The sequence below is a fragment of the Aythya marila genome, assembly GCF_965140915.1.
Source record: "Aythya marila genome assembly, chromosome: 6".
In the NCBI taxonomy this organism is placed as follows: domain Eukaryota; kingdom Metazoa; phylum Chordata; class Aves; order Anseriformes; family Anatidae; genus Aythya; species Aythya marila.
In genome coordinates, this window is record NC_139047.1 from 15,542,972 (window position 1) to 15,560,609 (window position 17,638).

At 34.3% G+C, this 17,638-nt stretch overlaps 1 protein-coding gene across 1 annotated transcript in view; it reads left to right on the plus strand.

Moving 5' to 3' along the window:
* The window catches only part of CCDC141 (coiled-coil domain containing 141), an 80,985-nt gene that overhangs the window by 25,485 nt on the left and 37,862 nt on the right, over positions 1–17,638 (plus strand). Inside the window, 6 exon segments of the mRNA XM_082763261.1 lie at positions 4,140–4,334; positions 7,351–7,523; positions 10,121–10,262; positions 11,960–12,079; positions 14,323–14,514; positions 15,604–15,780. Coding sequence (XP_082619387.1) covers positions 4,140–4,334; positions 7,351–7,523; positions 10,121–10,262; positions 11,960–12,079; positions 14,323–14,514; positions 15,604–15,780 — 999 coding nt within the window.

Genomic DNA, 17,638 nt, shown 5'->3' on the forward strand with positions numbered 1-17,638 from the left:
TTTTATTTACCCTACTGCAATAATGTTGATTAGTGTCTTTCCCATACTGTCTGAATGGCCACTACGATTTCTAATAACATTCTATCAGAAATAATAAGGACTGATAAAATAAATTTTCAGATTTCTGTATTAGGTCTTACAGTGGTATAAATGCATCTTTTCAAGTAACATTTCATATGTATACTGTAGTTTTGAGAGTGTGGTGAAAAGTTGCTGTCATATAGACAAGTGTTAAGTGTTCCCATAGGGAGTAAGATAATGGAAAGAATTGAAACTGTGTTGTGAACAGTTTAAAACAGAAAATACGCTTTCGTTTACTTGCATGTATTTTTGCATTAAGATTGTCAGGGCACATGATTTGTTTAAATTGCTCAGAGGCAAGACTAGAAAGGATTTAGACCTTTATTTGTGTGACTGGGCTGACAGAAGATAGGAGAATGGTTTATTACATTCTTAAGTTGGTATCTTCTCTTTACCTTGTTGAGAGGTGAAACCATTGAACATTAGCGCTATCTTGTGCAATAATCAAGAGCAAAAACAATGATTCATAAAAGGAGGAAAAACAAAACAATACAATGCCACCCTCACAAACATTAAATAGGCCCCCAATACACTCCCACACCAAGTAAGATTTGAGAATAGAGGAGAGACAGATTGAAGGAAGAGTGATTCTAGTTCTTTCTGAGTTCATGCCTGGAATTCATATTTCAGTGGGACTATGCTGGCACTAATTAACAACTTTCTGTCACAGCTCTGTGGGTTGCTTGACATGGTAGGAAAGAACCACTAGCAGTGCTTTGTGGCCAAATAGCTTTAGAGATAAAGGAGTAAAGAGTGCTAGAATCAGTCCCCCTTTTAATAAAGATTATTTGGAGAGCAATTCTTTCCTGTATCTGCATGGTTATTGAGTCTGTCATAGCCATCATAGGTATTAACATGCTCTATCCTGAAACCAATGTTTCAGAATAGTTCTTAATGGCAAAATTCAGTATCGCCATCACTGTTATGAACTATGTTTTTTGACATTTCATCCATCAGTTATAACCCTCTTGAAAAATACCTGATCAATCAAATAACCTAGGAAGAGCGGAAGAGCTCTTTTTTTTTGTTTTTTCTCAGATGGACTAGTGAAACAAAATGTTTAAAAGGCTTACTACTGTGAGGAAAAAAAGGGAATAGTGATATAAGCTAAGGAGACACATTGAATATAGGCACATATAGTGCTTTGCCGCCTCAGTAGGTCAGAGGAATTCACGCACGTTTCTTGTCAAAAAAAAAAAAAAAGTCAAAGTAATAGTAGCCTTTGTGTTCTTTACAGGGGAAATGAGTAACAAATATTTTAGCGCTGACAAGCAGACTGTTACAAATTTAACATGTTGGATGATGAAGTACAGAAAGAACAAAGATTTTTCTGCTGAGTTTGTATGTCCTTATTGACAGGAAGTATAGGCTTTTTATGTGTAGAAATCTTTCCTTGCAAATAGAAAGCTGGAAATACTAGAAATTCTCCAGCTATTTTATAGAAAGTTGAACTGGTTTTGAGTGGTGATGAAATAGCTTTTAGAGAGATCAAAATATTTTAAGAGTGTGAAAGGTTGTCATTTCCATACTTCTTTTAAAAAAAAAAAAAAAAAAACTATAAATTATTGCAATAAATTATGTTGTTTTATTTTGTTTTTAATATGTGTGTGAGAAAGGTTATGAAAGAAGTTTGGCTGAGTATTAAAGAGACAGTTTAACCTTTGCTTCAAGATTATTTGAAAACTGCTATTGGGTAATATATACCCAATGGATTTGTGAATGTTTTTACAGTGAAATCCTCTTGCAACTCTACAAGTTGAGTCAATTTCTTACAATTAGTCTTGCCTGCTGTAATGATGATTTACACATTGCAATACACTGAAACAATTCAGAACTTTTTTCTCTTTTTCTTTATCTGCTTCTAAGCTAACTCTAGAAAATTGCCCTTTTTGTTGCATTAAAATACGCCCTTTTCATTCTTGCATAAAATATTATTAATTATGATATGAATAGTATAAGAAATGAGGATGCACATATCCAACTGCACTTTCCTGGCCTTTTTTCAGTCTATTCATCCCAGTTAAAAGCTTCCAACTGTAATGTTTTCCAATTCTCATTATGTTTTAATGTAAACAAAGCTTTTTCTAATATGACCTCAGAATACATTTGGTACCGCTCGTTCCAGTCACATGTGCTGGAATGTGGTGCTGATATTGTGGTGCTGATACAGCTGTATGTCAGGGGTCCAATTTAGCATGATTTGCTCATAACTAGGTCAATTAAAGTTGTGTGTATGGAGAGAGATCCTATGCTATTTCCAACATAGACACTTAAGGTAAACAGGAATAAAAATAGCACATTAGACTATAATTAACCTCAAAAGCCTTATTCTTGCTCAACATTACTTAGAGCAGAGAGACAAAGAATTTTGTGAAAGGGGAGTTGTGCATTAAGGAATAGTGTATGATTTCACTTGATTAGAAGTGCAGACTGAAAATTTTTGCATCCAGAATTCATAAGTGGTCATTATTTTTTGTTTCAAATTAATATTAAAAAAAAAAAAAAAAAGGAGTTTGCTACAGCTGTTTGTCAGTAACAGACAAAATGAAAATATTTCAAAAATAACAATAATAATTTGCTTTCATTGTGTCCCCAATTAATCTCTCTTTATTTCTCTAGGAAAATAGAGGTGTTTGGTTCAGGTTCTTAAGGAATACTTATATAGAATTAGAGGGTTTTCTTGGAAAAAAGTGCAATTTCTTTGTGCACACCTTAGAGAGTTTGCATGGAAAAAATGCTCTCATATCTTTTAGATTTTTTCTGTCTGAGTTACCAGACATTTGATACAATTCTGTGGAAGGAAATGCTAAATGAATGTTTTAAAGTTTGTCTTATTTCAAAATACATTTAATTCATTACCAGAAAATGTGGAAAAAAGATGCTACCTAAGGCATGGGAAATTGCAGAATAGCAGATGCTCCTTTTGTTTTGAATAGCATGATAAGACACCAATTAAAAGTGCTGACAAACACAGCAGGGTCAAAGTACATAATGCAACTGTTGCGGTAATTTATCATTTTCTCTATAAAAATGCAGCAAAATCAAATGACTAAAAACCAAAGCAGTAGTTGTAAGACAGGAAAAGGTGAAATTACTCTTAAAGTAAAACTCTTTTCCACTTGAGCTACCTAGTCTGATATGTCTATATGGTTAAGTCATAACCTAAAAAAGATAATGGGAATGAATACTGTAATAGTATTTACCATAGGTTTAGGAAAAAAATAAAAAGTTTGGTGCATGAAGGCTTAACCCCTAAATTTTAGGGATCTAGGGTCAGCACACTAGAAACATAAGTCAGTTCAGTGTGAGTAGTTGAAAAAAGAAGTAGGAGTCAACATAAACAATCAGTTCTGATTAGATGCTTCCAACTGGTGCAATGTATACAAAGTGTGTGTAAACTTGTAATGATTCAACTGAATCCATTTTAAACCACCTCGGTTTTAAAGGACCTACCTCAATTAAGTGTCAGTAATGCTTTTGATTCTGTGGCTTGAATTCCAAATTATGGTCTTCCTTTCTAAAGTACCTTTCCTTCTGTCTGTCACTGCCACTAGGAAGGTTCAAGATCAGGTAAGGCTTTGAATGGACTTGTATTTTGTCCATCAGGAAATCAGGGCAAATGTACAACTGATAGTTTCAGGGGTGATACCACAATTCACTGTAAAGGGTAGTCATCTGGTTTAATTGATTACCAGACAGTTCTCAGCAAACATTGTCTTAATGGAAGCAGCTGTTACCCAGGCAATATTTTACTTTGTTCTTCGATGAACAGTTGGTTTTAAGGGGATGTTTGTCATTAAAGTTTTTTTTGTTTGTTTTTATGTTGTCCAGGCCATCTTGCCTGTGAAACTTTGTAAAGGAATGTAGGATGCCACCACTGACAGCTGTTACGAAGAAGACATAATTTGCTGAGAATTCATCCTAAAAGAAATAGCTTCAAACAGTGATAAATTTCAGGCTTGTAAACAAAATGTATGTTTTCAAGTATTAATAAGATCTTTGTGTAGGTATATTGTTTTCCTCCTGGTAGTTGATTAAAACGGAATTTTTCCTATCAGGAATGGAACTCCACTGTGGAACAATTAGAGGCTGAAGCACTTAAGATTTTGCTTTCGGAGGACTATACAGAAAAAGAACATCTAAACCTCACAAATCAGAAAATCTGTCTGTTGCAAGAAGAAGTGTGCTGCCATATGGAAGAAAGGAAAGCCCTGCTACAAGAGGCCAATAACTTTTTTAATGCTGCTGGCAAGGTTGGTAAAAAGCCAAGCTTGTAATAATGTGATCATAACATTAGTGTACATTTGTGGGATGATAGGTGTGGGATTATGCAAACAGTTTTCTAAACAATTTTGAATAGAGAATTGCTAATCTGATTACCCTTTAATATGATCTCTTTTCTGAAACTTCTATCCAAAATGGCTATGTATTTTTAAAAAGCATTAAAAATATATATATATTGAGAAGAACACTCAGTTTCCCAAAAAAAGTATTTGGGAAACATAGTTTGGGAAAATCTGAATTTAAAGGTCATTGTCTCTGCTATGATATCGTCAAGCTGTATGAAGAGACAGAAGCTGTTCTATAATACTCAAACTATTACAGGCTAGTTTGGATACCAGAAATGGTATATATTTACTTGCAGTGGTCTCCACAGGGGCTAATGTATAATCAGACATGAGGAAAATCAAGAACAATATACAATTCCTCATATAGGGCATACCATACAGTACATGCTCTATACATGACATAATAAAAAAGCAGTCAGTTAAGACACAGAACTCCCATAATCACAGTGCTAATGATGAGACAAGGCCCACACTTGGGGTCCTTGCTTGACGCTGAGGTCAGCAAGATAATGTGTAGGTAGTAATTTCCATCAAAGATGTCCTCATCTGCAAACAGTGATTCAGGTTTGTGGTGGTTTTACTCAGGTGGGCAGCCAAGCTCCACCACAGCCGCTCTCTCACCCCCCCTCCACTGACCAGTTGCTCTTGGTATAAGGAAAATGGTTGTAATCCAGTTTCTAGTGGATGTGTGCTTATACAATAAAAATCAAAATTCTCTTTAAATGCTAGTTTGACACTAGCTTGTACTGTCGTCTAGAAACTCATCAGAGGTGAAAATAAAGTTGAATAAGACAATTTTTCCCCTTTCAAGTACTACTTGAGAAGTCTTGATAACTTCCAGTTTCACCCCAAACTGTTAGAACACCAGTGGTGTTCTAGCATTTAAAATGCTGGGGAGGGGAGGATGGTGCAACATGTCTGCCAAATATACGACAAAACTATTTTCTAGTATTAATATGCAACAATTTGTTAAATGAACTCTGATTTAGAGTAGAAGGATTAAGCAAGGAACCCTCTATCAGATTGGTGACCTCTCTTTTTAAAAACAGTTTGTTGATTTTGTTGCCTTGATTTGGGGCATTAAGCCTTTGAGACATGAGGTGTTTAGCCAGCAGTGCTGGACCAAGTGCATATTACACTGAAGTTACACGAAACAAGGACTTGTACCCTTTTTGGAGATACTAGGTGCTTAGGATCTGCTATCTGAAGATATCCCATAGTCCAATTGATTTTTTAAGTCCTTCAGAGCCTTGAAAATCTATTGCTACATTTGAAAATTTTCAACTGCAAAGCAGGACCTCAAAATTAATGACCAGACTTAAAATGTGAAAGCTCTTTATTTCTGTTTTACAATAAACCTGTTCTTCATGGGCACATACAGCAAGTAGTATTAGCTATGCAAATGTTTTTCCAAAACTTTTTAGTTAGAAAACTAGTTAGAAAAGTTCCTAATTCAAGGTGGCCAAACACCAAGTGGTCTTCTGTAATTTTTAAGGCATGTTCTTTGTGGATCACTTAATGAAACTTTATAAGCAGATAACTTCCAGGGATAGCTCCAACAAACTTGATATATCTATTATACATGCTGAAAAAAACAACCAACAGCTTGCACTGGTTTTTGTTTTGAGCACCAGGTGGGGCTCTAACCATGTGTCTTTTAACCTATGATATATTCCTTCAGTATTTTTTTTATTAAACAACATGTAAACAACACTTAGCATTGAAATTATTTGTAGACCCTTGAAGTGACAAAGATCTTTTCTTCCAGTAAATGATCTTGATCTTTCTTGATCTCATTAACAATACAGAAACAGACAAGGTTAGGTGGAAACAGTGCAAAAACTGTCCTTGATAATGAATCCCCTTCTAATTTGAACAATGAGCTATATGAATTATAGGTCTGTTGCTTTGAGAGCAAAGGTAGCATCTTTTCATAATACAGGGCTGTGCTTTGTGAATGTACTTGATGAAGACAGGACTAGTTCTTGTGTCTGCTCAGTATGCTGCTGTTCCTGTTAAGTGTAAGAGTGAATAAAACAGGATCTGCTACTCCTGTGGTGCACTGAAACTGAATCACTATAGTTCAGAAAAGACACATTTTCTATTTATTCTGAGGGCACATCTGAACCTTTGGACTATTTACATCTAATGAACAAATGAACAAAGTAGATTATTAGTTGTTTTGATGCTACTTTTCAGGTCTCTGGAAAGCATAATACTTGCATTGTGTTTATGTTCATAATTTCCGGTGTGCATTTGACCATTTCTATTTTTATTGAAATTACTATTTACTAACTTTACTAATGGAGTATTTAAATGTTGCCTTCATTCAGCATTAAAAGGCAGGAGTTGTCACTTCTGTTGTTTGAACGAGAACCTTCTTGCGTTAAAGAAAAATGGAGAACAAGTATAAGAAAACAGAAGTGCATGTCTGCAAAACCAAAGAATGTTTTTAATAAAAATAGATTTAATTATAATTTACTTGTTGAATTTGTTTGATATATTTAAAACATTAAAATAATAATGGTGAAGCTCCTTGGTTGTGCTTCAACAAACCTTAGAGTGCTAACACTGTCAATTGTATTACTGTTGCTGTTTTGGTTCTGCTTCAGTATCCAATTAGTTTGACTATTTCTGAAAATTGAATAGTTTTAAATTCAGAGTAATTATGATTTTGCATGCCCATACTTGCATAAACTTTTGTTGAATTATACCTCTTTTCTTCTGTGACCTGCAAAATCAGTATCAGATCCTAAATTAAAATGTTGTTGTTCTGAGAAATGGGGAAACTGAAGAAATGGGCAATGTTAATTGCCCATTGGCCATCAGTTTATGTAAAAGAATTTATGCTTGCATTTTAAATAGAAATATTGACAACAGTTTTTTGTTTGTTTGTTTTGTTTTGTTTTGTTTTTTACAGGCGCTTGATGCACTTGAAGGTATTGAGAATTACTTTAGAATCCTTAATTCGGAAGGCTTAAGTCTGCCTATCTTGGCAATGAAGTACGAGGAATTAAAGGAAGAAATTAAAAGCTGTACAGCAAGTACTTTGCAAAAAGGGCAAACTTTAGTTAATAAAGCAGATTCTCACAGGTATTCCCTCTATTTTTCATATTTGTTGTGTTTCTCCATATCTACTTGTAGCTTTACTACTGTACTAGTTAACTAAGTGTGGTTCTAAATGACCATTTCAGCCATGCTTACCTTTCATATCTCACTGCTGGCATTTATACAAACCTGTCTATTTAACAAAAATGTTTAGGAACACTACATTCTACTTTCAAGAGTGGTGTCAAATAGGGCATGGTTCAGAAATGGTGGTTTAGTTAACACTTTGGGAAAAAAAATGTAAAAGAAAATGTAAACAGCTGCAAACTCTTCCTGCAGCCCTTTTAGACCTTTTTTTCTGCTTCTAAAGATATATATATATCTTTATATATATTATATAAATATATATATAATATTTTTATGATGCAAGCAGACATTTATATATATATATATATGTAAATATATATATGTAAGTCCTGTTGTAAGAAAACAAACATAATATGACTTTTCAATGTTGCCTTGCTGTCATTAGACCTCATGTGGAACACTTTACATGCCTAGGTATGGGCAATAGGTAAGGATTACAATCATGGAATAATTTATATTGTCAAGGAACTTTGGAGATCATTTAGTGCAATTTCTTGTTTAAAACGTTCAACTTAGATCAGGTTACTCTGGGCCAGAGTTTGAATATCTCCAAGGACAGACTTCACAGCCTCTTGGGCATCCTGTTTTAGTGCTTATGCCTTTTCCTTATGAAAAGTGTTTTCCTTTTATCTAGCCAAAATTTTCCTTGCTGTAATTTGTGAGCATTGCTTCTTGACCTTTTGCTGTACACCTGTGAAAAGACTCTGATCCTGCCTTTTGTGTAACCCCACTTCCTCATAGATAATGGAAGACAACATTTAGATCACCTCTCTACCTTCTTGTCTTTACTCTACACAGTTTTGTCAGCTTGCCAATGTACATCATGTGCTCCAACCCTCAACCATCTTGGTGGCCTCTGTTGAGTTCAGCTCAGTTCTACTCCAGGTTGTCTATGTCTTTCTTGTACTGTGGGGACTCAAACTGGCCTCCAGATGCAGCTTCTTAAGCCCTTAATGGAAGGGAGTGACCTGCTGGCTAGGCTCTCCCCAATGCTACTTTTCAATGCCACAATGATCCTGACTCACAGTCAATTTTTTGTACACGAAGACAAGGTTTCTTTTTTTGTTGTTGTTTCTTTTTTTTTCTTTTTTTTCTTTTTCTTTTTTTTTTCCCCAATCCATAGCTTTGGGAGATATCCCAAATATTTCCAGCCAACTCATAAGCCTTCATTGCTTTATGGCTGAAGCAATGAGTTCTGTCTGCAAATGTGCTAAAGTGTTTATATTGCAGAACAATAATTTCCCCCAGAAACATTCATGTTTTGAAAGAGGGAAAACAGAGGCCTTTGTCCTTGTCATGTATAAACTAGTATGCTGTCCATTAATACTGGCCAGTACTTAGCTCAGTGATTAACCCAATGGGACAACAAGATTTGTATGAACGGTTAAGGCCAAAGGAGGAAGATTTGTACAGGAAACAGGACTCCTATGAAGACTAAATCCTGATACTGTTCTGTTCCCTTTATTGTACAGTTCACTGATAGCCTTAACTGCCTTCACAAACTTCCCTTTTCCTACTTCCCTGGGACTGGAAATCCTGACAAATATTGGCAGGTGCCATTTGAAGGCAGAGAAATGGGTGAATCTGAAAAAATTATTTTATTCACTGTAATTACTTTTACAAAAAAAGAAAACAAAACACTGTTATTCCATAGGACAGATGTTTATAGTAGCTGGACTGTGTTTAAGGATGGTGCATTGACTTCAGTGGCATAATTGTAAAGCCAAATCACAGTATAAATGAAGACATAAGATTTTATTTCTGTATTATTTTCAAATCTTCTTAAAGCACATTACAACCCTATGCTAAAGTTGGAATTAGATGATCTTCAACGTCCCTTGCAACTCAAACCATTCTATGATTCTAAAAGAATCAAGTAAGCTAAAACACTGAAAATATTCACATTGCAAGAGGAACGGAAAAGGACAGAATTCTTCCTGATATTAAATGTTACAAATTACAAGACAAGCAGTTGTTTTGTCATCTTTTCTTCTTTTAAAACATCATCCTTAAAAAAAAATGACTTAGAATGTATGAGACATTCGTTGTCTACCTAATGTAATGACACTGAAATACTTGAAAGTCCAAAGAAAACATTCTTTTTTAAAGTAGAAATTATGTTGTATAATTTTGCTCTTTTTACGGCCATTCTGCTTGTGGTCTCAGTCTTTAGATCAACTAAGGTCGTCGGTACTATTTGTAAAATTAAATATTTCTCAGTGGATATGGATATACGACAAGTGAATTTAATTTACGCAACTGGCAATAAATGATTTTTTTTGAAATGTCATGTCTGAGTGCTACTTGTTGTCAGTTTTGTTGGCATTCAGGTTAATATTTTTCTTGATTACTTTTCTTGTAAGTGTCACAGCTTAAAGTTCTTGTGAAATTACTTACAAAAATAATCATAAATGTTGTTTTGTTTTTTAAGTCATTAAAAGCCTGATTGCTGAGCAAAACTGAGAAATGCTAATAGTTGCACTTTTCCATTTTAGCTCTTGGGTAACAGGAATTCAGAAAATCATAGAGTATGTTCAAAAAAAAGTGGATCAATTACTCAGGCAGTGTCCAGATTATAAAGAACTTACTTTGAAGAAACAACAATGGAGTACCTCACTTGAAGATCATCTAAATATGGTACATTGTAACATGCCTTCTTGTTAATATGTTAGCAATGCACTGCATATCCATAGTTTAACTATGTGAATATTAAGCTTAACTCAAATAACACAAATTACAAATAACACTGGTTTGTTAGAGAGCACACAGTTTTAGTTAGAATGCTGAATGTTATCAGAACCAGTGAACCTAAAACTGTTCTGAGAAATGTTTCCATGAGAACATTTTACCAACCATCTTTTAATAAAGCAATGCTTTGCTTAGATAATGAGCTATTATATAAGTTATTCTTTTGGAAATTAAGTGAATAATTAGTATTGTGACCTGCATATAGGTTTGCTATACTGTTTCTGTCTTCTGTTTCATTGTGCTGCAGATAAAAGTAGGATTATGGCAAAATTGAGGGTTAATAAGCATGGTGGCTGAACTGCAGTAAATTTTTCAGTTAGGCTGAAGAAAAGTGGATTCTCTTCACTAAAATAATTCCTTTAATTCAATAAGATATGCTTTAAGGAAATCACAGCTTTTCTAAAGTGTTTGAATGTTCTGTAATACTGTGGACTTTTTAATAATTTGTCAGAGATGAAGTAGACCCATGACTCCTAATTAAGGTTCCATATGTGAATTAAAAACAAATTAAAAAACTTATAATCTTTTAACAAAGTTCATACTAAGGAAATCCCAGAGTGTAGAAAAAAAAAAAAAAAGTACTCAAATTTGATGACTGAATAATTAAGAATGTAATCTGATATTTCATATTTGTATGATGTTTATAATGAACTACTTTGAATCAAATGGGAAGGCAATTTGCAATACATTGGTCCCATAGCACATTTTCAACAGAAGAGGCCTTAATAATATTAGAATACAATGCAAATATTGTTGAGTTTGGTTGAAAGTATATTTGCTGATAGCTCCTCTTGGTTTTGTAGCAATGATGTGACTAGCATACCATCATTCTTAAGCTAAAGCTACAATAATGAAGGTAATTTTTACTCAAAAGGTAGACCCTAATATTTACATGGTTTCATTCGGCACAGTTTGTTCTAATAACTTTATTCCCAGTCTTCCATTAGACAACATTTTGGAGATTTAAGTCATAATACATGATCTTTCATTACAAGGAACAGTGCTCATTGTTATATTCCTACCAAGCAAAGCATTTCTAATCTTCTGCTAATACAAAGTATCCCAAAGAACATGGTGCTAAATTCAGCTGCCCTGAGATTTACTTCATGTCACATCTTACAGTGACAATGAAGTGGAATTGTGTATGTGTATTGAAAAATGAAAATAGGTCTTCTATCTTGGCAGAGAAGCCTTAAATGAACTTTCTGAAAAAAAGAATGTGTAGTCTTTTCATAGAATGGAGCATCACGAAAGTACTTATGCCATTATTAACATACCTAGATATTAATACAGCTGTGCCTTATTGAAATAACAAGCATGGAGTACTTAGCATAAAGGAAAAGCACTTCAGCAAAATGAGAGCAGACAGGAGTTTTTTCTTCAGTTTCTGACTGTACCTGTTAAATGTGCAATAGTAGAAATTTATTCTTTGGTCTTCTCATTTCTTAATTTCTCTGATTATAAAAAGTACATATTTTAAACAGTGACAGCCAAGTGTTACTTCCTTTTTTTTTTTCTCTGCAAAATGATTTATTATACTGTCTACTCGTTTAAATTAACTACATAAATAATGCTTTCAAATAAAGGTATCACGATCGATTAAAAAAATCACCCTGAAGCTTGCAGTTGCTTTGGAGATTGATTCCTGTTTGTCTGAGTCAGAAAGAATTTTGAACGAACACCTGGAACTGGCTAGTCAAATAAAGGTAAAACAAACAAACAAACAAAAAAAAACACAATAATGTTAATTAGTCTTAAAGACAAATGCATACTGTATGTACTTCTAAGTAGGGTGAGGGACTGAACGTTTTCTTGTATATTCTTGGAAAGCAAATAGGTCTATAGTTCTGTTTAAAAACACAGATAACGTTGCAAGTGAGTCCTTGGCCATGTTGTCTCTTCATCTCGTGTTATTTGTTTCTGCGTCAAGACTCTAATGTTTATAGGATCCAAGTGTCACTATCTCAAGATTCTAGTGTCAGCCCTTGAAAGAACAACTCCAGATGTATATTCCTGCTCCCTCCTGAGGCACAAAATTTAAATATCGTGTATATAGAGGCACAGTAAACTATTCCTTTGTCTTGTGGTTGTTATGCCAAATAAAGGAGATGAATAAGGAAAAAAAAAGGGGGGGGGGGATTTTCCTCCTGAAAAAGTAGTTGCCAGGTAGAAGAACAGCAAAGAGGGCTGTAAAGCTACCATCTGATGTATCCATTGGTCATGTAGGGAATGCAGGCACTACATGAAAGCACTGCAGTACTCAGCTCTGTACAAAGATAAGGTTGTTTTCAGGTCACATCTAGGGCCTTTCCAGTTCCTCTAGCAATGCTGTAGTACCTAGAAGTGGGTTAAAGCCACTCCACTTTTCATTCCCTCTGTGCTCTTGACAAAATTGCTTTTGTTGTGGTTAAGCTGAACAGCATTGCGGTATGTATTTTAGCTGTATCCTATATTTTAGGAGCTCTTAAAAAACACATTACTCCTATGGAGGTGTCTTTTGTTTCAGGCAACTTTGCAGTAGATCAGCAAGAGCCCATTTTTGTAGCACATGACGGTATAATAGTTTTTACTGTCTTTGTCAAATTGTTATTTGGAGGTAAGTCTAGGGTATTATCTCTTTTGCAATGTACTATCTGCCTTGACAGCAGTAACCTGTCACCTACCTATTCCTTCTATGGATTGTGATATGCTAGAGTTTGTGCACTTGGCTGAGTGACAGAAACAGATATGCTGAGTGGTTTGAGTTAAATATATAGAAGTAGATAAGCAAATCATTATAGATATGCAGTGATTCTTATTATCAAGAGGTGAGACACCATTGTCAAAGGATCTTACAAGACAGTGTCTTACAATTTATGAGGTAATAATTCTGTAAAAATCTATTTTAAATAGGTATTGAATATCTTGGTTTCCGAAGTGATTTCCTGTTTCCCAGTTTTCTCATGTTTGACTGAAACCTGTTTACTTTGGCCTAAGCTGGATGTCATTCTTTCTTTACGTTCTTCATATGCAGTTGAGAACAAATGTTTTCTAGAAGTTCTCTTTTGGTGTACGATTTCAAGGTAATGTTCAATAAGGGAAAATGTACATGTGCTTTATGTATGGTTAGGTTAGTATGATGCAATGGAAAAAGTTGCAAGTAAAATGAAGCCTTCATTCTTTGAATGAAGCTATGAGTTAAAACAAAACAGCTGAAAACTCTAATCCCAGCTGAACCGTGGAAAATATTAGTAACTCCCAGTGTATCTGCATGACCACATACTGTGACTTTCTTCCGGGTTTGAGCAGTTGATGCTGTAACAGATATGACCTACTTTTTGATCTCAATCTGATTTCAACAGGTTTGCCCCATGCAAGAAAATGTAGCTTGGCAGGTAAGGACTAATCTGGAGCAAGGAAACAATTATTGATTCAACAGTGAAATCAGGGGTGGAAGTCAATTAATAAACCAAAGGGCTATAGGGACAGACCTTGAAACAATTACAGCAGTAGACTTCTGAAGACCCAGAGTCACACTCTAGAGTGTGATTAGAGAAAGAAAAAAAAAAAAAAAAAAGGTATGAGAAACATCTAAGGGGCATTTAGCTGTAAGGAATCAGTTCAGACGATTGGGCTGTACCATTTATTCAAGGTAGCATATCAATTCTGGATGGCTGTGTTCCCATATTCTTGCACTGTGAAGTGGTTTACTTGATCTGAATATGGAGATTCCTATTTTTTGTCCATTTAAAATGGCTATTTTGATAACTAAATGGATAGTTTTTAGGTTTAAAATGTTACAGGAAAGAAATGGTGTATTTCAGCACACAATGGACGTTATGAGCTCTTCAACTAAGTAATTGAATTATACAGAATAAAGTAATACTACTGAGAATTACAAATGTGTTACCAATATTCACAAGTTCATTGTGGTCATTATACATTTTGTTCTGTGTTTATGCCCTGAAAGAAAGCTTCACATGAACTGGAAGCAGCTAATGAAATCATCAAAGACATGGAAGAGTTTGAACCCAAGCAAATGGCAGCTTTTTCTAGCAAAACTGACTTCCTGAATGAAGAACTGAAAAAAATTGAAAGAAATATTAATTCAAAACTGGAAATCCTAACAACTTATGTGAACTTTTTAAAGTCAGCAGTGGAGGTACAGATTTTTTACTTATTCTCTGACTAAGCAGTGCAAAAATCTTAGAAGGGAAAACATGTTTTAATTTAGCTAAGACAAGTATCCTGTATACCATGAGATCCTCTATGAGAAGTATGCCTTGGAAGCTCCAAAAGTCTTGGTAAGCTTCTTTCTGCATTAAAGGAGAGCTGTTCCATCAGGGCAAACAGCCCTGATCATTGAACTTGCATCACCATAATGATTAGCCTACGTACAGATTTTCTACTGATCTATATCACCATCATAGGAAGTAATATCACTGGATTTTTGCTTTTCTCTTGTGTGTGTGTTTTCTCTTGTTCTCTCATTCTACATATAATAAAAATGCTTACATGTATGTACTCTGGCTTATAAATTTACCGGTTTTGTTTCATATATTTAAAAAAATATTTATCATAACATATTTATGCAATATGTTGATATGGATATTTATCACAGTCTCGCACTTCCACTGAAGGGCTGATTTTTCTGAATGGACTTAAAAATGAAATATAAAGTAGTTCTAGCTGAGATCATAATCCATTAATACCATTAAAATTTTATCTGTGCTAATGATGCCCAGTGAAATTATTTTTCATTTTGATGTAATGTTTGTTTTAATATTTTACAGCACTGTTGTTGTTCTTTTATATCTACAAAGAAATTGATGATGGAATGGAACCTATCAGATAAAATTAGGCATAAGATTTATTTGGTACCTTGAGTTTAAAAAAAGTCAAAAAAAATTGGATCACATCTACTTCTGATTCTTGCTAATACCATTTACTTGATATTAAACAGATCTGTGAAAATAATTGCATGGGTATCATGTTATATAATATTTATGTAATGATATGTGACAAATTGAATGAATTACTGTTCTCTGCTTGCCATCTACTGGTATACAGGTTATTTGAAACATTGTTTAGTGTTTAGTGTTTGTATAGGTCTTAGGGAGGAAGATAGATTTAAAAACCTGTAAAAGATTCAGTATAACATTAATTTTACTTTCAATTTTATAATGTCTATGTACCTTCTGATTATAGCTATTGATTTTTTTTGTTAATGTTTATTTTATATCTTTCATAGGTGAATGACCATATTCAAAATCTGAAGGACTTTTTTCAAGCAGAACCACTACAAACAAGCAGAGAGGTTGAAAATAAAAGTGCAATAGAGTCAGCTAATACCAAGTGGCAAAAGACTATAAAGATGATTTTTTCCACTGAAAATTTGGGTCACAATTTCCTTAATTTAGCAAATATGGTGAGATTTTTTTTTTTTTTTCATGGAGTTATCACTTTTCTCAAGGAACATAGTGAAATGATGACAGACAGCTGTATTGGTTCTGCCACCCTTCATCAAAGAACTTGTCTAAGGCAAAGTATTTGTTCTTTGTTTCAGTAAGGAGGGTAGGGAGTTGAGAAGATAAAATGACTGTGATGTTTCTGTGGAATCACAGTTAAAACAGAATAATTCTGTAAATTTCGCATTCCTAGTTCATGAGAAATTTTTCAGAATGAGAAACTTAATATCCATACTTTCACAGTATGGAGTTGTAAAAATAAATAAATAAATAAATAAAAATAAAAAAATAAAAACACTTTGATTTGAAAATGTCAAAATGTTTACAAAATCAAAGTGAGGTAAAGTTTTAACCTGAAATAAGATTATCAAATATTTTATACCACCATTTATACACAAGTATGTATAATATGTGGCATGACTTTGCAGGTAGAACTAGAACTTACCTCCCAAAGTTCTGAAGTATAAATTTCTCTTGCTCTGCACAGAATTGTTAGCTGTATCATGGTATTATTCACTGTTCTTTTGCATTTATGAAGTGCACTTTGCAGGCTTGGTACTTACAGAAAGGGCAAAAATGTGGAGATGTAGACCAGGAAGCGAAGTTGTAAGTCTGAATAAGCCAATCCTATGGAGTTTAGGCAACTAAGGTTATACAGCTAGCAATGCTATTTGTTTTGATGCTGAAAACCTGAAATTTCACTGAAATCAGAGCCTGCAAATTTTTTGTAATGGAAATTTGCCTTTTGTTAGTATTAGCTGCACTGTACAAAATCGGTATAGATAAACGACCCCTGTGTAGAAATTCTGCAGCAAATCGTCAAATGCATGGGTTAATTGAGCATCCTATCCTGGTTGATGTGTAGGAAAGCTCATATTAAAAGTGTAAAAATCAAAGGAAGAATTCTGGAGGTTTTCATCAAGAAAATCTGCTGTGTGCCTTTTCCCTAGCAGGAGAGAATTGGCTTCTTGTTTTCTGTGTAAATTAGCATAATCTGATAAACTGTAATGAGTATTTGATGTTTGCCTGTGATGAGGTTTAATCCTAATTCTGTGGCTGATGGTTTGTGACTTCTTCAGTACCTGTCCTTAAAGGGAGTAATTCTGCTATATATTTGTAAGATATGAAAGTGTGAGTGCTAATGGCATTATAACTACTTCATTGCCAATCAAGATTTTTTTTATTTTAATCCTTAATAAGTGACCCTATACATGCACATAAATATAATCCAAGGACATATCAATTTTGCTCATATTGGAAAGAAGCATATATGTAAGTGCAGGATTTGGTTTATTTTACTTCCACTGAGAGTTATTCTTTACCAATGCAGTGTATGAAGTTCTAAGAAAAGGGACGCTAGAGCTGCTTCCTTATAGATAATCTTTCCTGGTGTTGTTACATTCTTTCTTGGGCTCAGCTGGATTGCCTGGGCATCCTTATCTAATTTTCCAACACCTCTTCATGATTGATTGGTTGAGATTTGCATACAATCATTCCCTAAACCATGCCTCCTGAACTGATTTCAGTTAATGTGGATAGCTTAGATACACAGCTGTTATTTCTGTTTTTATTGGAGAGATTAGAGAGCAATTACAACGAGCTGAGAGGGTGAGAAGGGGGAGATGGTCATGATAACATACAGGAGCAAGTAAGATGAGCTGGAAAAACCTACTCAGGGAAGGTATTCAGGCAGTTAGTGTGGGCTAAAGTGTGTGCTGTCACAACTGGATACAGGCAGGCATAGATAGTGTAAAGTCAAGCTGAATATGTCTCAATGTGTCACTTAAAATCTAAATGTGTATTCGGATGTTTTCTCTC